The sequence below is a fragment of the Scyliorhinus canicula genome, chromosome 13 (assembly GCF_902713615.1).
Source record: "Scyliorhinus canicula chromosome 13, sScyCan1.1, whole genome shotgun sequence".
NCBI classification, from domain to species: domain Eukaryota; kingdom Metazoa; phylum Chordata; class Chondrichthyes; order Carcharhiniformes; family Scyliorhinidae; genus Scyliorhinus; species Scyliorhinus canicula.
This window is the reverse complement of record NC_052158.1, coordinates 23820579-23841965: the sequence shown is the minus strand read 5'-3', so window position 1 is coordinate 23841965 and position 21387 is coordinate 23820579. Positions and strand designations below refer to the sequence as shown.

The window sequence follows — 21387 nt, the reverse complement described above, 5'->3', positions numbered from 1 at the left end:
AAGCCAAAGGACATTAAACAGTAATTGCTGAAAATGGTTTAAAATGTTGCTTACTTATGAATGCGAATTTGGTAAAGTTACCACATACTGGAATCTTGGAGGTTCAAACTTGTTATTGCAATACAATGATAGCACTATTTGAAAATGTCACTTGCCAGGGATAAACAGGTAACAACAGATGGAGCTGGAAGCGGTCGTTCCATGTATGGAAATTGAATGGAATTTCCCCTTGGATTGGGAAACGTTCTTACTCTAATTGGAGCTTTGGAATCATATAATTTGTTAATCAATTTGTCTTTCTCTCTAATGGACGAATATAAGCGTGGCGACACATTTTTATATTACGTGTAGCACCTCTCAAAGATGATAGAACAACTGTGTCGCCAAACTGACAGCCATTGGCTTGAAAATGTTTCGGCAGAAATGTATCACGAGCGTTGCTCAGCATAATTTCCAGCATGTTATACATCAACATTTTTAATACTCAATTTGGCAAGTATGTGCCAAACGTTCCTCGAAACGATTGTGTCTTCACTTGCCACACAATAAAATACATTTTATGGTCCACTGGTATAATTTCTGCCTCTGTTTAAATACTTACTGCTCGCTTCAAGAAGTTTTTTGCATTCTGAAAGTAAGAAAATAATGAACAATGCCAGTAAGAAATCAATCAACACAGAACCAGACAGAACAGGTTAATTTCGCTTTTACAATAATATTAGAGGGAAAGATATGAACGTGCACGTTTTATTTATACAATACCTTGGAAAGATTACCGAATGAGATTTGAAATTCTGTAGATTTCGCAAAAGATTGCTGCGATTACTATCCTGCTGGTGAACATGAGGGATAATAGGTAGGTATGCAGTATGGCAGACTGCTCGCATGCTGTGTTCGGTTAAGCGTTTCGAAATTGATTGTTGAGGAAATACTATTTCTCGGCTTGAGAAAGTGTGACCCTAACTGACAGTGTTTTGGCCCAACGTTGATTTACTTTTAACATTGCAAGGTTTATAATGTTCGGTGTAGCAATCGATCGATAGTAGAATTCTATTGGCTCAGGAAATGATTCACAGAAACATATGTTAACAGCGTCTCGTGTCGGCCATTCTGCCCTTCAAAACTATTATTCATTATCATCATGGATTATCATTCATTTTAGTAACCTGTTCGCTTCTCTCCATCCCCCTACCCCGCCCCGGCTCATATATTTTAAATCCAGTACTCCCCAAGGGGTATTCTTAAATCATGATATCATATATCTCAACTAATTTATGTGACAGCGAAGGGCACATGCTCACCACTCTCCAGGTGAAAGACAATATGCCCATCTCGGTCCAATATATTTTACGACGTATCCTTATATCTTGAACCTGGTGTTGGTCTCCCCCGGCATCGGGGACAGCCTTCCTCCATCAAACTTGTCTAACTTGTTAATATTTAAAGATCTATGTTTGATACCCTGTCATTCTTCTAAACACGTGTCCTACTATGTGGCAATGGTACCTTTCGTGTGTGAGGCTATCAAAAGAAGTGCGTCGGCGAATTTTGAAAAATGTCTGAAAAACTGCGATCCTTTCAAATCTTTTCAGTGTTCATACATCAGGTCATTTTGCTTTAATAACCAACAGTAAAGGGAAGTGAAATGAAAATCGCTTATTGTCACGAGTAGGGTTCAATGAAGTTACTGTGAAAAGCCCCTAGTCGCCACATTCCGGCGCCTGTTCGGGGAGGCTGTTACGGGAATTGCACCGTGCTGCTGGCCTACTTGGTCTGCTTTCAAAGCCAGCGATTTAGCCCTGAGCTAAACAGCCCCAGAAGTCGACTAGATAGAGCAAATAGAGGAATTACTGATTGCCGGGAAAGTGAAACTCGGGCTTATCGAGGCGTTTGCTGCGGTCATTTAACCGAGAACAATTCACAGTCAATTTATTCTATACATCTGAACAAAGACGGTCTAATTTGATTTTGAAAACATTACCAAGGGGCATTGTTGAGGGAATGCGCTCTCCAAAACATTCCTTTACGTCAAAAAAGACACAATGCATGGACATGCTCCGTCTGCCTGCAAAGTAACGAATTCTGCACCAGCAAAAGGACAACTCTACAAAAGTTTATTTTTGTGGATGAAAACAATTTATAGAACCACGCTAACAAAAGCCCTGACAATCTTGAACAGGAAATATTAAGTGGAATTCAAGTGAATAATATATATTGAAGAAACAAAATATTTAAAAAAGGAATATATGAAAAAGGGAGCCGAGTACACGACAAACACGGTGAAATACAACCATGATTTTCTTCTATTGTCTGCAAAAGGAATTGCTCACGAAGGCTGGGTGCACAATGCACAGCAGCTGTCATGCAAAACGTGAGTATGGATGTCTTTGAAGGTACTGACTTCTGCGTAGTTCGTTATCTCCTGCACCAGACCATGATATATTTAACATGGAATGCAAACTACAAAAAAATGGAATAATAAAACCTAAATAGCAGGGTGTCGCCCATCTTAAGGACTGCAATTTATTTCGAAGGCAATTCAACATTTCCCATTAGATGCCATATATGTGCATTGTTGCTTTTTCAAGCTTTTACTCAAACATTTTGCGTGTCTGTTCAGGAGGGGTGCACCTGCTCCTTGACCTGTGCAGTTAACTGCACTCGCCGCCCCTTCCCATCCAAGAAGCTATTCCCGTAAATTATAATGTTCAACGGGTTAATATTCTTCTAATTATTAGTGATAAGAATTGGTCACACGATCCAAATTGAGCTCATATAATATGGCATGATGGGGTTCCGCAATTGACTGCCAGCTATACTCAACAAAACATCTTTGCAAGATGAGAGCGTTGTATATTAACTGTGTTTCATGCCTTTTTTATGCAGCCAGTAATGGAATGTCGCTGGCACTGGCAAGGCAACATTTACTTCCCAAACCTAATTGTCTTTGAACTTGGTTCTTTTCTAGGCAGTTCCAAGGGAATAAACGAATGAACTGCACTTATGTAGCTCTGGGGACATCTACAGACAATTCCCGAAAGTGCTGCAGTGAACATTTTCACCACACGCAACAAAGACGGTTTCATGGTGATCATCATATTCTTCATTCCAGATTTTCTTTAAATATTGAATTTTACTGTCACAATCTGCTGTGGTGGAATTCTAATCCATTGCATCGTAACCCGGATCGATAGCTTTCGCGGGCATTCTGGATTACATGTTCTGTGAGAACATTACTGCACCATCGCGTCGTCTCAATTGTGTCTCATTATATTCTTCGTTGGCCAAGTCTATTTTGTTTGGTTTCTGCTTTATTTCATTTCCATCAATGACCTTGCCCACGACAGCATTGATTTTCATGCGCCATTTTTGTACCTACTTCCAAGTCTTTCATTATTTCCGGAAATGCATTTCTACCATATTCCTTGTTAGATACAGAGTTATATAGGACATACAGTGCAGAAGGAGATCATTCAGCCGATCGGGTCTGCACCGACCCACTCAAGACCACACTTCCACCCTGTCCCCGTAATCCAATAATCTCTCCGAAACGTTTTGGACACTAAGGGCAATTTAGCGTGACCCATCCTGCATATTTTTGAGCTGTGGAAGAGAATCAGAGCACTCGGAGGAAACCCACGCAAACAAGGGGTGAACGTGCAGACTCCGCACAGATAGCGGGGAATCGAACGTGGGTCCTGGCACTGTGAAGCCACAATGCTAGTCATGTGTACTACCCTGCTGCCTGTCACTATTGTAACTTTTATCGCATCATCAAATGTTTAAACTGATTCCTACACACCAACATCCGAATCATTTATGTTTTTCAAATTAACTCTTAACTTAACATGCACTTTCCTGTCGTTCGCCAACAGATGTTGATTATTTCCCTGTTAATCTTTAGTTGCCAGTTTAGTGAAATTATGCGATTAAAGTTGGAATTTCAAATTTGAACTAAACGCGTTGCAAAGTGAGTGGAAGTTATATACCACATACAAAAATTGCTGCAATGCATCCCTCGACAAAATCTATCACCTCGTCAATAGCATATCGGTCATGGTGTTAAAACTAATTTTGCCCAGGACAAAGGCATTCTGCCCTTCCTATATTCAACATATTTTTTTGAAAATATTGCCAATCGTCACCAGTTTCCCTTGATTGCGAAAATGCCAGGTTTGTCCAACTTCCGTCTTTTTGGAAGCGAGCATGTAATGATTCCAGCGGCATCGTCCACGAAAAACACCACTGAATAAATGTGGGATGGGAGTTTGTGATTTGTGTTTTCCCTAAATTAATCTCCCAAACATATTCAAGGACAAAAATTAGCGGAGGGAATCGCTTTTTAAAACGTAGCAAAGCAGGGTTTAGCAGATGAGATGCATGTTATATCTTCTCTCATCTTTGTTTCCTGCAACTAATGTGAAATTTACTATGTGCCCAATGTCTAACACATATCCATTTACTTCGAACTTAGCAATTTATCTCACAAATCGACGCTTCGCAACAATAATTGCAGTCAAAAATCAAAATTCAGAAGTCAGGAAAAAAGTTTCAGTTCGCAGTGTAAGTGAAACGTAACTTTCCATTCAAACAATAGCCAAATAAAGTAAAATAACTGCATTTGAAAATAGCTGAGGTCCCATTTCCAACTCGGGTCAGAATGTGACGACCGCATTCTCCGCTCGTGAGCGTGCATAGCATTCACAACCCAAAGAATGTGCAGGGTAGTTGGATTGCCACACTACAATCACCCCCGAATTAGTAAAAATAATTGGGTACTCTAAATTAAAGAAAGAAAGCGTCAGTTTGCTGCCTTACAAAAAAAAATAATGCTTACTCATCTCCTCTTGACACGGTTCAAAATTTTTCGTTGGCCAGTGATTATTGGTCCCTGCATCGAATGAGTTATCTGAGGTTCATTCAGAGTCGAGCAGCATCACTTTCAGGCAGGACCTGCCCCTTTGCTCCACAAGCAGGTCAGTTTTTTAATTAAATTTAGAATTTTAAATTTTTTTTTCACATTAAGGGCAATTAGAATGTTCCATCTACCTAATCGGCATCTCTTTAGTTTGTGGAGGTGCAACCCACGCAGACACGGGGAGCCTGTGCAAACTCTATAAGGAAAGTGACCTAGGGCCGAGTTCGCACCCGGGTCCTGCGCGCTTTAGGCTGCGGTGCTAACCACTACTCCACCATGCCACCTTCAAAGCAGCTCAGTTTAATGATTAAATGCATTCGACAAGACTGGGAAAAATAATTGTCCGAGGTAAGAGGAAGGTATTTGGGTGGTCTGAATGCACGGAAGTGAGGACTGAGCAGGTGGTACGGTGGGCTCACAACGCCTGCAAGTAGCTTTTGTGGTCGGAGTGTGCAAGTGTTCCGTGGTCGAGAGTCGCTCTGAATTTCCCTACCATTGGGAACTTTTTTTCTGAATCTACCCTGTCTAATCCTTCAAGAACTTTGGCAGTTTCTTAGGAATTCCCTCTCACTCTTCTGAAGTCGACTGAATATAATCAATCGATTTAGTCACTCCTCATATGGCAGTCACTCCACTCGACGAATCAGTCTGTTAACCACTCTCCCCTCCACAGCAAGAACCGTCGTTCCTTACACGAGGACAGCAAAACTGCACATAATACTCCAGTGGTGACCTCATCTATGCTCCACATTTGCAGTTAAACATCTTTATTTCTGTACTCAAATCCTCTTTCTATGAATGCCAACATATGTGTTTCCTTCTTTTCTGCCTGCTTGTATGCGCGTGCTTATTTTGAACAACTGATGCACGAGGACACGAAGGTCTCGCTGAATATCTACATCTCTCAATTTACACCCATTCAAATAATAATGTACCTTCCTCGTTTTGCTACCGAAGCGGAGAACATCACATACATCCACATTAGACTGCATATGCATGCCTGTGTCCACTTATTCAGCCTACTAAATACCGCTGAAGTATCTCTGTATTTTTGCCATTGCTTGACATCCCACCCAACTCTGTATGATATGCAAATTTGGAAAGAAACATTCACTTTACTCGTCCAAATCATTAATATATGACGTGAGCAGTTGGGGTCCAAGCACAGATTCATGCGATACACCACTAGTAATTGCCTGCCAATCAGAAAAGGACCAATTTATTATAAAGTTTTGCTCCCTGTCAGCAAACCACCTTTCTATACATTACAAGACACTACCTCTAATCTGATGCGTTTTAACTTTATATAGTTATTTGCAACATGAGTGGTTGCCGAAAGCCTTCTGAAAATATAAATAAGTCACATGCACCAGTTCTCCCTCGTCAACTCTATTAGGTATATATTTAAATAATTCTCGTAGGTGTGAAAAGCATAATTTTCCGTTTGCACATCAGTGCTGAATTTCTCTGATTACACCAGTATTTTCGAAATGCTGTGCTCTGGAATTCTTGATAACTGACTCCAACTTCCCTGATCCGCATGTTCGGATCACTGCTTTATAGTGAGTTGTGTTCTCTCTAACTCACTTTCTTAATAGCGTTGTTACATTCAAATCTCTAGGAACCCATTGCAGAGACAAAGAATGTTGGAACATCCACCAATGGATCCACCATGGGGCTACTTTCTTAAGTACTTTGGGACGAAGATTATCAGGTCCTGGAGAATTTTCCGCCTTAAATGCCGTTAATTTTCCTCCAATTATTTATCAATGTTCCCTGTTATGAATTTCCCAGCTTCTGACCTTAAGGGGTTTATTTTAGTTGATATTAATCTTGTTCTCTTCACATATCTATCGAAATTTTCTGTCAGCTTTATGTCATCCGCTTGTTTAGTTTTGAAATTGTATTTGTCCCTTCTGAATCAATCCCTTGGACTGAATTTCCTGAAGTTCAAACCGTTCTCAACGAACAGGTCTATTGCTCTTTCTTGCTCACTTGAATGCATCGTCTTTTAATCTAATACTATCTTTAATTTCCATAATAATATTATCTCTAATTTTTAATAACGGATTGCCACCTGGAAACAAGTTGTTCGGTGCAAGAGTGTTCTAACTCAGTGAGGTAATGGCAGCCAAATATAGCAAATTCACTATCATGAAATGATCATTACATTGCAAAACTTGAAAAACAGGAGGGCACACACATCATTTCAACCTATATATAACAAAGAACAGAAAGAGTTTACCATTGAATTGCTCCTCAATGTCGGCTGTGGAAGGCAAGAAGAGTGATCAAGGACTCACTTAGAAAAATCAATGAGCACACCCTAATTGCAAGTTATGCTACAATCGATGTAAAAACAATTTTCGACTTGTTTTAACTTCAAAAATGAATTTATTAAAATCTGCTAGATGTTAAAGCAAGTAGAAATATAACGTGCTGCGGAGTGGTTGATATATGGAACGATGCAGCATGCGTCACGGAGGGCATAAACACTGCTGACGACTAATATTTCACGTTAGGTAATGCTAGGGGTGGCATGACAGCACAGTGGAAGCACTGTTACTTCACAGCGCCAGGGACCCAGGTTCGATTCACAATTCGATTGGTAAACTGTCTGAGCGAAGTCTGCACGTTCTCAGACTGTCTGCGTGGTTTTCCTCCGGGTGTTCCCGTTTCCTCCCAAAAGTCCCGAAAGACGATTTTGTGAGATGAATTGTGCAAGCTGAATTTGCCCTCTCTGTACCGATAGGTGCCCGAGTGGAAATAATTGTGATAACCGAGGACTGGCTGGAAAGAGTTTAATATGTTGACAATGATACAAATGTTGTCAGTGTTGATTGCACGTAGCCTCATTTCCCAGAGTAACTCCGTCTGCACATACCAAGGTGCAAGCCAGAATAGTTTCGAGATAGATGGAAATCGGGGATGACACTTGTTCAACGTTGAAATGAACCTTCAATTCCCATTGACTTCATTTAACTTGTACACATTTGACAAATGTTCAGGGAAATTTACATTCGAGGTCATTAATTTATACATTAAGAATCTCTCTATTTTATTATGGTTAATTATTAAGTTATGCATGCAGCAGTGTGGACTGCTGAGTCATTCTATACTAGATTATTCAATACGGCCATCTAATTCCGCAATGCCGTGTTAAGTACCGTTACTGGCGTCATTCTCTAACTGACCGAATGACATCTGCAATGTTCCGATAAATTGCTGAGTCATTCTGTAACTGACAAACTGACCGTTAACTATTGAGACACCTGTTATACTTGTAATTGTGGAAAAGGGGTTGCGAGCATTAGATAACGGATGGTCTCAGAGGAGCGTGTTTGGAAGCTAATTGTTACTAAGCGGTATAATTAGTCGTGTATGTAACCCTCCTCCCTCAAGCTAAAGAGGAACTAACGAGGTGTACATGCATAAAAGAGGGTAACTACCGTTGGACAAAAGAGAAGGTGACCACGAACACAGCGTTGAGTGTCTGACGTTCTCCCAAAAGCTTTTGCCAATAAACTGTTTGGTGTGAATACGTTATTTGCCACTTCACAAACAACATCAGTCCGTGCTATTCGCATCTGTTTACTTAATATACAATATGGTATTCAAACACAAATCGCATTCATTGGTATACTGGTGCAATTTTACTACTTTATTCATTTTAGAGTATATTCACATCGAACGTGCCAGCTATATCTTTCCATCTTTAAAATGCTTTAGAGCACGAAATAGTTTGGGATCGCATTTGATGGTTGTGATCTGAAGAATTGACGTTAAATGCCTACGTGTCCGCTTAATTAACTCCCAGGATCTGCGGTATCATATTTGCACAGCTTCGCAACTGGCAATGACCGCTGGAATAGATACAGGTCAGTTCCAACAAAGTGAATTGAGTGGTATGTGCAAATACATAAACTGGGGGCACATGTTCGACTAACGTGCAGCTGGGCCATTACAAATGCGAGCAGATAAGGTGTAAACTATGTATAAACCGAATGAAGCGACGATATCAACAACAAGCATCTTTGCATTTTCTGTCTTTTCTCGGGCTTTCACTAATATCTGTCTAGATCTCTGTCGGGAAATACTGCTATTGCATGTAACAGGATTTATATATCAACAGCTTGAAAAGTTGATAATATGAAAAAGGAACCGTACAGTCTCCAGCTTACCTGGAATTTTCGATTTTGTTGCAGCTACAATAAATGAAAGTGATTTTCATTTTTCACCAAGAACAGTCAGACAACATGAATGTCTCAGTATCTCTTGTTTGCAACTATTTACAGATTCTAGTTTGTGTGGCAATAGGGAAACACATATAGAAACGGACTGTATGTTTTTTTTCACCAATTTAAGAACAAGATATTCTGATTTGTTTCAGGTGTCACAGATATAGTAAATGGCAATCCTCCTTGCGTTAAATATTTGTATCTATTGCACAAATGAAATGCAAAGATGACATGTTATTTAGGGAACGATGCTTGCAAATTTAAAAATAACTATAGTTGTTGTACTACATAGTTTATGATAACATTCAGTGCTTCCAATATATATGCAATCTGAATGAGCACGAGACAGTCGATACAGCTGAAGCACACTATGTTAAATATTTAACAGGCTGTTCATCTAACACATCAAATGTTTCTTGTAAATATCTCACCAGTTGCTTCCAACAGTCTCCTCAATCTTTTAATTTCTGATAAACAAAACAAGAAGATGCACGATATTGAAAAAAAAATATTCAATCCTACCTAACGTTGTGCAAGCACATGTTCACGTGCAGTCGTTGCCAGATTCTTGTATTTAAAATGTCCAACGTGACTGGGGGATTTGATACTTTTCTTTTCGCAATTCAACCGTGCAAAATCCTATTGATAATTCCGTATTTTGAGAAACTATAATCATCAACATCTGTATTGTCACAATTAGGTTTACATGAACTGCAACAATGTTACCTTTAAAAACACCCAGTTGCCACATCCCGGGGCCATGAACGGAGAGAGAATACAGAATGCCCAAGTTACCTCACAGCACGTCTTTCGGGACACGTAGGGGGCTGGAGGTGCACCTGTAGGAAATCCACGCAGACACAGGTAGAAACGCGCAGATTCCATACAGATAATGACTCGCAAGGTATCGAACGTGGGACACTGGTGCTGTGAAGCAACAGTGCTCATTATGCTAACAATTTATGCTGTTTGTATTATGAATGTGGCGGAGGAAATGAGGAGGAGCTGAGTTGTACTATTTTACTGCTGGACCTAACGCCCTGGTTTCCAACCCTGCTCCAGGTATTAACGGCTGAAGGCGTAATTCTAACGTGATCAAACACGTTGATTATCAGCCTGTGAATTCTGTCAATACGTCTGAGTTCTGGTGGTCATGACAATTTCCAAATTGGTCATGCTGCAGAGGGCAAACCAAATTACTGCAGAAAGTTTTACGCCGTTCCCTCTTGTTCGGCGATCACTCGATATATGTAGCATGATTGGCATATGGGAACAGAGGGATACGGAGCACGGAAGTGTAGAAGATTTCAGTTTAGCATGTTCAGCATGGTCGGCGTAGAAGTGGATGGTCGAAAGTTCTGTTCCACTGCTGTAGATTTCTTTTTCTTTGTTATTTGTTCTGAATGCACACTAATAAATTCTGTGTCACGGATCATGGGTTATGTGGGTCCTTGCGTGGCTGATCTTCTGAGTCGTATGTTCCACAAAACGAGCAGATGTTCCCGGCAGGTGGTGTTTTTTCCTTGTAAACAAGATCGCTGCCTTTCCATTCTCTGCCTCCATTTCCGGCCCTCCTCCTGCCGTCGGGTGATCTCGTAGAACTGAGCGCTCCAATCAGGAGATTCCTCCAGGCTGATTACTTCTGAGCAAAGATCTCCCAGGTTTTGACATGCATACTGCATTTTCTTGAGTTACGACATCAGAGCAGCACTGAACTGCTTCCTTTGTCCTCCTCTAGCTCAGGGACAGTCCGGGAGCTGGATGAAGCTGTTGCGAAATCAGGACCCTGGCATTCAAGGCACGTGGTCAGTCCAGCAGTGTTGGCGTCCGACGATCATGGCCTCGATGTTGGTCATCTTGGCACCTCCAAGGACTATGAAAATAGTACATCTGCCCTCCCAACTGCTGTGGAACACCTTTTTGTTACAACATTGATTGCATCTTTTGAGGAGACTGAGATCGTATCTGTATATACGACACATCTCTGAGCCATCATGAAGAGTTGGGAGGCCTACTGGTTTGCACTTGTGAAAGGCGCCCCTCTACGACAAGGCACATATGCCGTACAAGGTCCCACATAATACACTACTATTTACACATGGTATATTCGGTGTACTTTCATGCTCATTATCGAGTGACCACCGAAGAAGAAGAACATACGGACAACGTTCTGTAGTTTTTAATTGCCCTCTGCAGAATAACTGAGCAGGGAACTTTCCAGAACGCCGACATCAGACTATTGAAAGAATTCAAAAGAACCGCTTATGGATTGCAGATGATATTGGATCTCAAAGTTAATATCAACCTTCGATGAATGGTGGCTCCCCAGGTAGAAGAATTATTCAACGTGCGGGTGGGTTTCTGCATTGATCTTGATGTAGGGAGAAAACGTGTTTCTATCTGGGGCATATAGTTCCCACAGTTGCCTTTGTCTCCATTATTGATGATGGTGGAGATGACGCCATGTGGGCCGCTCTGAGGATTGTCTTCTCCCCCAGATTTTCAGGAACAGCTTTTGAAGATGGGAGCTTCCATTATATACAGTATATACAGTATCTTACTCGAACGCAATGCTAGTCGATTGCTGCCCATGCGCCGCTAGGGCATGAATGCTGAAGTGTGGTTGAGGGAGTAAAAGTGTCAGAAATCGCAATTCTTCAATTTCTTCAATTAAGAATTGTACTTTTGAAACATACATCGCACACGTTAATCATTTGTATATAGAACAGCGGTGCAAGTTTGATCAAGTAGGCTATACCGCACTTCATCCACCAAAATTAGCAGAAATGTTGAATATATCTTGTATCTTCACATTTATATTTAATAGCTGCATCATATACAGAGCATCGGATTCTCAGTTTCTGAGACGAAGTGTTGAGGCTGGCGCCGAATTTGTGGTGTTCCACGACAGCAGAACTGTTGCCACAACTGGACCGTTTTTGCTGCTGTTAAGGGGCTATCTCCGGCCCCACATAGAGCGCAATCAATCCCAATGAGAAATGGTGCTGGATTCGCCAGTTTCACGATTGAGGGTCAGGAGGCTGACAAACTGCTGTCGTATATACACACTTCACTCCCCACGCACACCGTGCCTGCAAACAAGAAGGCAGCAAGATACATATTCAACGATTCATGGGTGCCAGCTGGACACCCTCCTGGATGCCGTGGATGGAGGCAAATGACCATGTAATGCAGCCCGGTGATTAGACTGCCAGCCATCGCCATTCGCAGTGTCTTGGCGCAGATGGCAGAGGCGGTCAGCACTGTAGGTTACTCAGTCCATAGCAAACCTGAAAACAGTGCCGAAATGGTCTGCACTACCTCCTCAAGGCAGCCAGGGTAGCACCAACATCCACCCTTCTCACCCGTTACCCTCACATACCCAGAGGGCGAGCTAATGCCGCACCTTGCACCACATGTCGGCACTCATGCTCGAGCCATGGCCGGGTGTCCTGGCCACTGTGCCACCAGCAACCCCCATGTGCTCTTCGAGGAAATCAATCGCATGCATGTGCAGGAGTGGTTCCAACGAGGCATGACGGCCATTTGTGTTGGCTGTGGACAGCATGTCCAAGGCCTGGGCCATTATGTGCAGGAGCTTCCGATATCCAGGACAGGTGCGCCAGCTCACAGGCAACCGGGTGCCAGAGCCATTGTAAATCGCGCGGCCGCTCCTGAGCGTGACACAGTACACAGCAGACCATGGCTAGGGGCATATTCTGCATTACCCAGGCGCAGAGCAACATGGCGCAGACACAGTGGGAGGAAGCCCAGTCCCAGAGGGAGATGGTTCATTCACTGACTGCTGTGACACGAACCCAGAATGTGGTGGCCCATTCAATGGTTGATGTGGCTCAGATACAGATGGAGATGACCGACTCCCTGTGTTACATGGTTGCGAAACCAGAGGGATTCTCCAGGACAGGCAGCACTGTATAGAAAGGGGGCCTCAGGGAATAGCTCCACTCACAAACCCGTCCGATGGAGTAGCCCGGGTGAGGAGGTACTGGGCCCTATGTAGTTGACACCAGCAAGAGGTGCCAGACACGTTAGCACCTCGGACTCACGCTTCCAGTCCCTGATGCACCTGTTGGGCAGTGGGTAGAGCAGGGTAGCACCAGGACAACTGAACAGATGCCGAACGTCCAGGCCCAGTCGGCCAAGAGGGAGGCCACTAACGGAGACCCAGGTCGCAGGGCTGGAAACACAACAGGCTGCCACCGCTTCTATAGTACTATCTGGGGAGCCAGGAAGTCATAACGTCAGTACCCGGAGGACAGAACGTTAGACACCAGTTAGGTTGCAAACGGTGCATGGAACAGTTTAGTTATTGGGGCTGGGGCAGAAATCTATATGTATGTTGACATGTTAAACATCTCTTCATAATAACTTCCTGTCTCGGTGCCCTGTGAGGTAATTTATGGGGTGGACTGATCTGGACTGGAAAGACAGGGGGGTAGAATTGATGGACGTCGTGTGTGGCTTGGGCTCCCCAAAACCCCCCTCGACCGTCCCCACCACCATCGCTCCAGGGATTAGATTGGAACGTGTGATGCATGCAGGGTTTACCAGGTGGATGGTGGAGACTGCCACCATGGACAGGAGTCAGACATGGTCAAAAGATTCGCAGCACCAGAACACATTGCAGAGACTTGTCAACATTCTCCATCCCATGATCCAGACCCGGTGTTACGGCCAATGCAGGAGCAGCACTCCAAACAGCAACAGCTTTGTATCATAGAGGTGGTTAACGGTGGGAAGGTGCCTTGGATTGACGGGCCTGTGTGGGGAGGGGATGCAGTTTCTTTCCGCTTGTCATTCCACCACCCCCCCCCCCCGATTTGGCGAAAGTGGAGGCGATCAGAACGTCCTGTGTGCGTTGTCCCTGGCGCATACGTTGTGCGGCCTCCAAAGCCTGCCTGGGCTCCATGTCCTTCCCATCCTCCACCTCCCACACATCGTCTTCCTTGAACGAGGGCTGGAGTTCCTCCTCTAAGTACAGACTAATTACAACATAAAGACTGACACTATGAGTTTCTACAGACGTGAGAAGAGAAAGAGATTGGTAAATTGAAATGTAGGCCCCCTACAGACAGATACTGAGGAATGTACAATAAGGGATACATACATGGCTGAGAAATTGACCACATAATTTGCTTCTGTCTTCACAAAGGAGGACACAAATCATATCCCAGAAATGATGGGGAAGAAAGGTTTAGTGAGAGAGAGGGACTGAGGGAGATCAACATTAGTAGAGAAAGGGTGCTGGGTAAACTGATGGGACTGAAGGTGGACAAGTGTCCAGGCCCTGAGAATCTGCATCCCAGACAGCTCGAGGAGGTGGCTCTGGAATTCGTGTATGAATTTGTAGTCATCTTCCGGGATTCTGTAGACTCTGGAACTGTTCATGTAGATTGGAGGGCAGCTCAAGTAACTCGGATATTTAAATAGGGAGGTAGAGAGAAGGCAGGGAATTCTAGACCAGCAAGCCTAACGTCGGTAGTGGAGAAAATGCTTTAATCCATTACCAAGGGCCGTAGAGCCGTCCATTTAGACAGCAGTGGCACTATCTGTCAGAGTCAGCATGGATTTATGCAGGACAAATCATGCTTGACAAATCTGTTGAAATTCATTGAACAGGTAACCAGTACCGTCGACAAGGTGGAGCCAGTCGACGTGGTATATTTGGATTTTTAGATGGCGTTTGAGAAAGTGCCGTATTAGAGATTATTGTACAAGATGAAACTGCATGGGATTGGGGTAAATATGTTGAGGTGGATAGAGAACTGACTGGAAGAGAGGAAACAAAAAGTAGTGATTAATGGGTCATTTTCAAATTGGCGTTCAGTAACTAGAGGGGTGCCACAAGGAACGGTGCTGGCACCCCAGCTATTCACAGTAAATATTTATGATTTGGATGAGGGAACAAAATGTAACATCTCAAAATTTGCACATCATACCAAATTAAGTGGGAGCGTGAATCGTGACAAGGACGCAGGAATCCTTCAGCAAGATCGGGACAGGTTGGAAGAGTGGGCAAACCAATGGCAGATGCAGTATAATTTAGGCGTCTGAGTTAATTATTTTTGGAAGCAAACACAGGGTGACAGATTACTACCTGAATGGTTGTAAATTGCGAAAGGGGAATGTGCAACGGGGCCTGGGCGTCCTTGTGCACTTTTCGCTGAAGGTATCCTTGCAGGTGCAGCAGGCAGAAATGAAGTCAAAAGGTATGTTCGCCTTCATTGCAGGGGATTTCGAGTGTTTCTGAAATTGTACAGGGCCACATTTGGAGTGTTGTGTGCAGTTTTGGTCTCCTTCCCTGAGGAAGGATATTCTTGCTCTCGACGGGGTGCACTGAATGTTTACCAGACTGATTTCAGGGATGCGGGACTGTAATATGAGGAGATATTCACAAGGTTGGCATTGTTCTCACTGAATTTCAGAAGAAAGAGGGGGGATGTCTTGGAGGCTTATGAGATTCTAAACGGACTGGACAGGGCAGATGCAAGGAAGATGTTACCAACGATGGGTGTGTCCAGAACCAGGGGTAACATTTTGAGGATTCAGGGTAAACCATTTCGGAAAGAACCAAGGAAACATTTCCTCAAAGTGTTGTGAGCCTGTGGAATTCATTATCACTGGAAGTAATTGATGCTAAAACTTTGAATATATTCAAGTGGCTGCTGGATTTAGCACTTGAGGAGGATGGGATCAAAGGAAATGGGGAGAAAGCAGCATTAGGCTACTGAGTTGGATGAACACCCATGATATTAAAGAAAGGTGGAGCAGGCTCAAAGGGCCAACAGGCCTCCTCCTGCTCCTGTCTTCTATGTATCTATGTATCCATCACATCATCCTTCTTCGAGTCAATGTTGTAGAGGATGCAGCAGTCTGTCACGATACTGGCAATCCATTCAGAATCATATAAGAGGGCCCCTCCCGAGTAGTCCAGGTACCTAAACCACAACTTCAGGAGGGTAAAACGTCGCTCCATCATGCCCCTGCTTGCTATACGGGCACTTTTGTCGTGAGTCTCCATATAGAGCTGTCGCCTACCGAGAGGTTTCATCAGGTACGCCAGCTCTGTTTAATCCCTGTCATGCAGGAGCCAATCTCCAGTCGGAAGGGCATCTCGAACTTGTCAGGAATAATCGAATGTGCCAGTATGAAGGTGTCATGCACACTACCCTTGTCCGAGGCACAGACGTGTATGAAGCACGTCTGATGGTCACACATCAGCTACACATTCGTCGAGTGGAACAGTTTTCGATTTGTGTCGAGTGGCCTGTCATATGCAGATGCTCGTCAGGGGACGATAATCCTGTCGACCACTGACCACTCAACACAAATGGAAAACTGTTCCACTCGATGAACGTGTAGCTGATATGTGACCATCAGAAGTGTTTTATACAAGTCTGTGCCTGGTACATTGGCCATGGAAGACCAACATGTCAGAATGGTCTGTACGCCCGTGCCCAGCAACGTGTATGGTGTTTCCGGTTGGCAATGCGGTCTCTTCCCCAGGTACACTCGCCTCGACCTCCGCATACCCGGTCCCGTCTGTGGCCAACACCATACCAGGGGCATCCTGTCGATTGTGGAAAAAACATGTTGCTCGGGCATTCAGGTGGGCTCGGTGCACACTGAATTATTGCTAATGAGTCGCCTGGGCACATAGGGCCTCCTTGACTGGATAGTTGCTCCACTCAACCGAGGTCTGTGAGATACTACATGTTCCCATCCAGTGCCTGCAGGTCTCCGTGACATAAAACTTCAGGGCGACTGCCATCTTGACGGACAGTGAGCGGGTGTTCTGCTCCTTACCCACGCAGTAACTAGTGACCCATGCTCTTGCAGATCTGTTGCTCTGACTCTGCTCAGCCAGAGTCTTCAATAGCATATCCTGTCCAGCAGTTTCTTAAATGATAGGCGCTGCGGGGACACACGTGGACTCATTTGGGACCGCATTTGCACCTCCTACTCCTCAGCATGTTGCGCAGCGTGCTCCCCGCCCTCGGTGGCTGCTACCGGTACCTCTGTGACATGGTCAGCTACACGGTCAACTACTACACCCTATACTGCTGCAGATTTCTCCATCTGGAGCAACTGAAGCTTGTACAGCCGCAGAGCATCCTTCAGGGCTGTGGCGAAGTGAATGAAGGCCAGCATTACGGGTTAAATTCCAATATACATATTATACAGGGCATGGAAGGCCAACATGTTAGAATGGTGTGTACTTCCGTGCCCAGCAACGTGTGATGGGCTGTATGGTGCCCCCGGATGGCAATGCGGGCTCATCCCCAGGTGGACTCGCCTCGAACTCCGCACCCCCGGCCCCGTCTGTGGCCAACTCCATGCAGGCGTCTGGCCCTGCACCCATCCCTGCTGCCAGCTGTACTGTCGGCTGGCGTTGCCCTTGCTAGTGGTACATTCTGGTATCAGTCCAGCGCTTCCCCAGTTAATACTGCGGGCGTTGCCCTGGATGGGCCGTCGACGGGTTGAGGTGAAGTTGAGTCTGTATGACGTCGGGTTGAGTGAGGAGCTGGATTCATTGGGGCACCCATCTGGGCAGCGTGACTCTGCGTAACCAGGGGAAATGTAGCTGTTCAGTGGGGTTTGAAATAAGATTGCTGCCTTGCAGCCCGTGGGATGGCGGTCCGTGCCGGACACTGCACCAGTTCCGTGGGTATCACTCTGGCCACGGCCTGCTCCCCCATCAACCCCTCTCTTCTTGCCTTGGTAGGGTGTTTCCCAGCCCACCTGTCCCGGTCGTGCACGGCCCGACAGCCCACAGCTGCTACTCTGTCTCTTACCACCTCTCTCACTCGCTGATTGGCCAAGACGACGGTTTCATGGTTTTTAAAAGCACAAGTTGTAAGCGCTTTAGGGAACTCTGCCAATTGGAGGGGGGAATCGCAAAAGCCCAGGAGAATACCAGGTCAGGTCCCATAATGAGATGTAAATCGTGTTTATAGTGCGTGCATTCGGACTGCATTGACGCAGCTGTCGAAGTGATAGAGAATTTCAAATTTCCGTCCATTAAGTGTGGGTCGCGATTTTGGCATTGGTACCGATTCTGTGCCCAAGCCCGTTTCACATTGTCGGCGTCAACCAACACCGAACCTTGTCCGAAATGTATTTCATTATATTATCGTGGCTAATTTTAACGGTGACAAGAACATAAAGAACATTTATATAATTGAAATGTGCAGCTCGTCAATTCCAGTGGGTTGCCTTTTCCTCACTGTATGCAAAAGTAAGGGGCTGCATTTAACAACAGTAAATTCAAAGCAAGAAATAATTGCGACAGAATTTTGAGAGCCTACGAAAACTGTTGATGTTGAAATCGCATATTCGACATGTCAATCGACTAATCAGCTCTCAAAACTTTAATGTAATAACTGCAAAAATCGTGTGACCTGTCATCTAATTATAGAGATAGCGGACGTAAATTATTCGTGAACTCAGAATATTCAAATCGTCCTCGAAAATTGAACAATGTCATGTTTTTTAAGGTTTTATTTAATTTAGTTTAAAAGAAGGTGCAACGGTGAGTATTGGAAAGATATAGGTGACATCCGACAGTGATTTGTTGCACGCTAATAAGTGCTTTCCTTGACAGGGGCGTAATTGTCTCAACCAAACACGTCGAAGTGCCCTGCATAACCAGATAGGATTATTGTGTTATTTACCTTCATTTTTTCTGAGAATCGACCGCACTGTAAGGCAAATCAATAATCCAATGAAACGAGTTCGATTTTGTTTTGGTAAATGGGCTGCAGTGAATTACTGAATGCAAACATTGCTATTTTTCCCTTTGTTGGAAACACAATCACCCATTTTCACAGCCGAGTAAACTTTCTAAAAACATTGATGTGAAGGCTTTGTGCAATGGCATGTGCATTGAAAATTGTCATCGACAAATGCAAGACTTTATTGGGTCAGTCAAAAAGTATATGTTTAAAGCTACGTGTCGAGGATGTAAGTCACATCGTAAGAACACAATAATTTAGCTTGAACTCCACGGCCCAGCCGTCAAGCAGCAGAGATCTCTGACCAGCGTTGTGAAGATAAAAGCTGTAAGTTTTCTGACGTTAAGGTTGAGGAATTGTCGATATCTCTGAATTTCGGATGGTTGAAGATGTACTGAAATCTGAATTAGGGGGCAATGAGTAACCTAAATACATGGAAGGAAACTTGAAAAGCAAAGCTTTGCTCGAAGGGGTTTCCATAGATCATCGATATGTGTTGCGTGAAGGAACATGGTGCAATTTCGGACAGAGGTAAAGCTTTTTGCGTGAACTCGGATAGTTAACAAAATGAAAGAAGCACACAGAATGGGAAAATAAGTACCATAAGTAAAAAGGTGTGCTTGTTCTAATGAGAATTTTATCTCTCGACAAGTCATTTTATGCTTGAGCTTAGTCGGCTCGGCTCAAAAAAATGCTCAAGACCGGGATAGAGTGGGCTGATGCATTTATCGAAAACCTTGATTTACTCGAATATTTCAGAAATCGTATTATTACAGAAAATGTTTTAAAGTAATTTATTTCGAAAGTTGCAAGTCACCCAGCAACAGTTGTGATATAAAATGTCCATCATGCAGTATAGATTTAATTACATTTCAATGTTGCAAACATTGCATTCGTCTTATAGATTTAAGGTCAACAAACGTGAAAAAACATAGCCAATGAGTAAGAAGATACGTACTGCATTCCCGCACCGTCTCCTGACAGCCTGGAAATAACACGATGGCAAAATATAGAAAATAAAAACACTTGACTGCTTTTCTGAAATTGCGCAATGGTGAACTTTTGACGCGAAACGGTGTTGCTTTGTACTAGGTTACCGAGCAGACAATCTTTTGGCGAATGAGCAACGAAGTAGTCACATATTAGTTCAAAGAAGCTGGAATCTTCCCTCCTTCAAAAGGAAAGATACGGCATTTAGCTATCCCAATTCAGTTGGATAATCACGAGAAAGTAACAATGGTGAAAAAAACGTTCATGTATATCAAACTATGCGGCTGCAGGAAGGAGTCTGTCGCTAGAACAATTGTGAAATATAATTCGCAATGCGTGGAACGCTGTACCCACTACAGTTCTACATTGGAATGTCAATGCTTTCCGCAGTCAGAAAAATAACCTTTCGTTCAGCCAAAACAATCAACAGCATAATAGAATATGTAGATATTTAAATATAATGAAAGTTAACTATTTAAGTACGAACATCTGCTTCATTTCTATCCGTTCCGCCTGAAAAATGTTTCGAAAATGTAGACATTATTCCATAGTGTTTCGATTTTTAACTGGTTAGAACCCCGTTTAAAATCACTGAACATTACATTAAATCAATGCAATCAGCCATTAATATTTATGTGACCGATTGGAACTTATATTAATTCAAAGTTATTGAAATAATGAATACAGCCGATACAACGATGCATCTCGGCAGACGTTGAATAATGTAATACAGTCACAAATATGAACAAGATGTGACAGTAGTTTGCTAAAACATTCAATAAGATTTGATCTTCGATTGCAATTCCAATTATCAGTCAATCATCCTATGGATTGACGGTCCTAGTGTATAAAAGACGTGCTAGCTCCACCTCCAATATGTGAAACGGCTGGTAATTGATAGTAATGTGACAACAAAACAGCATTTGCAGCTGCTGAAAAAAAAGTTTCTCCTCGTCTCAACTGTGAATTATCTATCGTATTTCTTTCATCAATCATTATGATTCTACAATTTTTGAGACAAGAACTTAGCGTGTTAGCATCCAGCCTATTAAACTGCCTCAGTAAGGCTTATGTCTGTGCGGAGTCACGACCTGTTCTTCCAGGCTGGAATTAACACGTGTCCATTAAGCACAACCAGTGGCCTGCCGTCATCTGATCCTCGACACGTAGCAGGAATTTTCGAATGCTGGATACGTCTGGCGATTTTTTTCCCTCCTTAAACCAGTGTAAATTAAAAATCAAAACACATCAATGGTTTACACAGTCAGATATGTTATGAACGTTAACTGTACATTTACATTAATCCTAATACAATTTTGGATGTATTGCTTTCTAATACAGCTAATTAATTTGGGAGTACAAATTGAACTTAAATTCTTACCCGCCAATTTGTCTGGAGATATTTCTAAGGAAACAAAAAATGTAACTGAATTACATTTCAAAGTTTTTGCAGGAGCGATTTTGTTTCAAAATCTGGTCGAATTTT

At 43.3% G+C, this 21387-nt stretch overlaps 1 protein-coding gene across 1 annotated transcript in view; it reads right to left on the bottom strand.

Annotated features, from left to right (window-relative positions):
- Positions 1-21387, bottom strand: part of LOC119976526 (centromere protein F-like) — a 430490-nt gene that overhangs the window by 47158 nt on the left and 361945 nt on the right. The window contains exons 32-38 of the mRNA XM_038817079.1: positions 21283-21306; positions 19870-19896; positions 18852-18878; positions 9588-9623; positions 9100-9123; positions 7164-7187; positions 602-628 (exon numbers count right to left, since the gene is read on the bottom strand). Coding sequence (XP_038673007.1) covers positions 602-628; positions 7164-7187; positions 9100-9123; positions 9588-9623; positions 18852-18878; positions 19870-19896; positions 21283-21306 — 189 coding nt within the window. The remainder of the gene's footprint in view (positions 1-601; positions 629-7163; positions 7188-9099; positions 9124-9587; positions 9624-18851; positions 18879-19869; positions 19897-21282; positions 21307-21387) is intronic.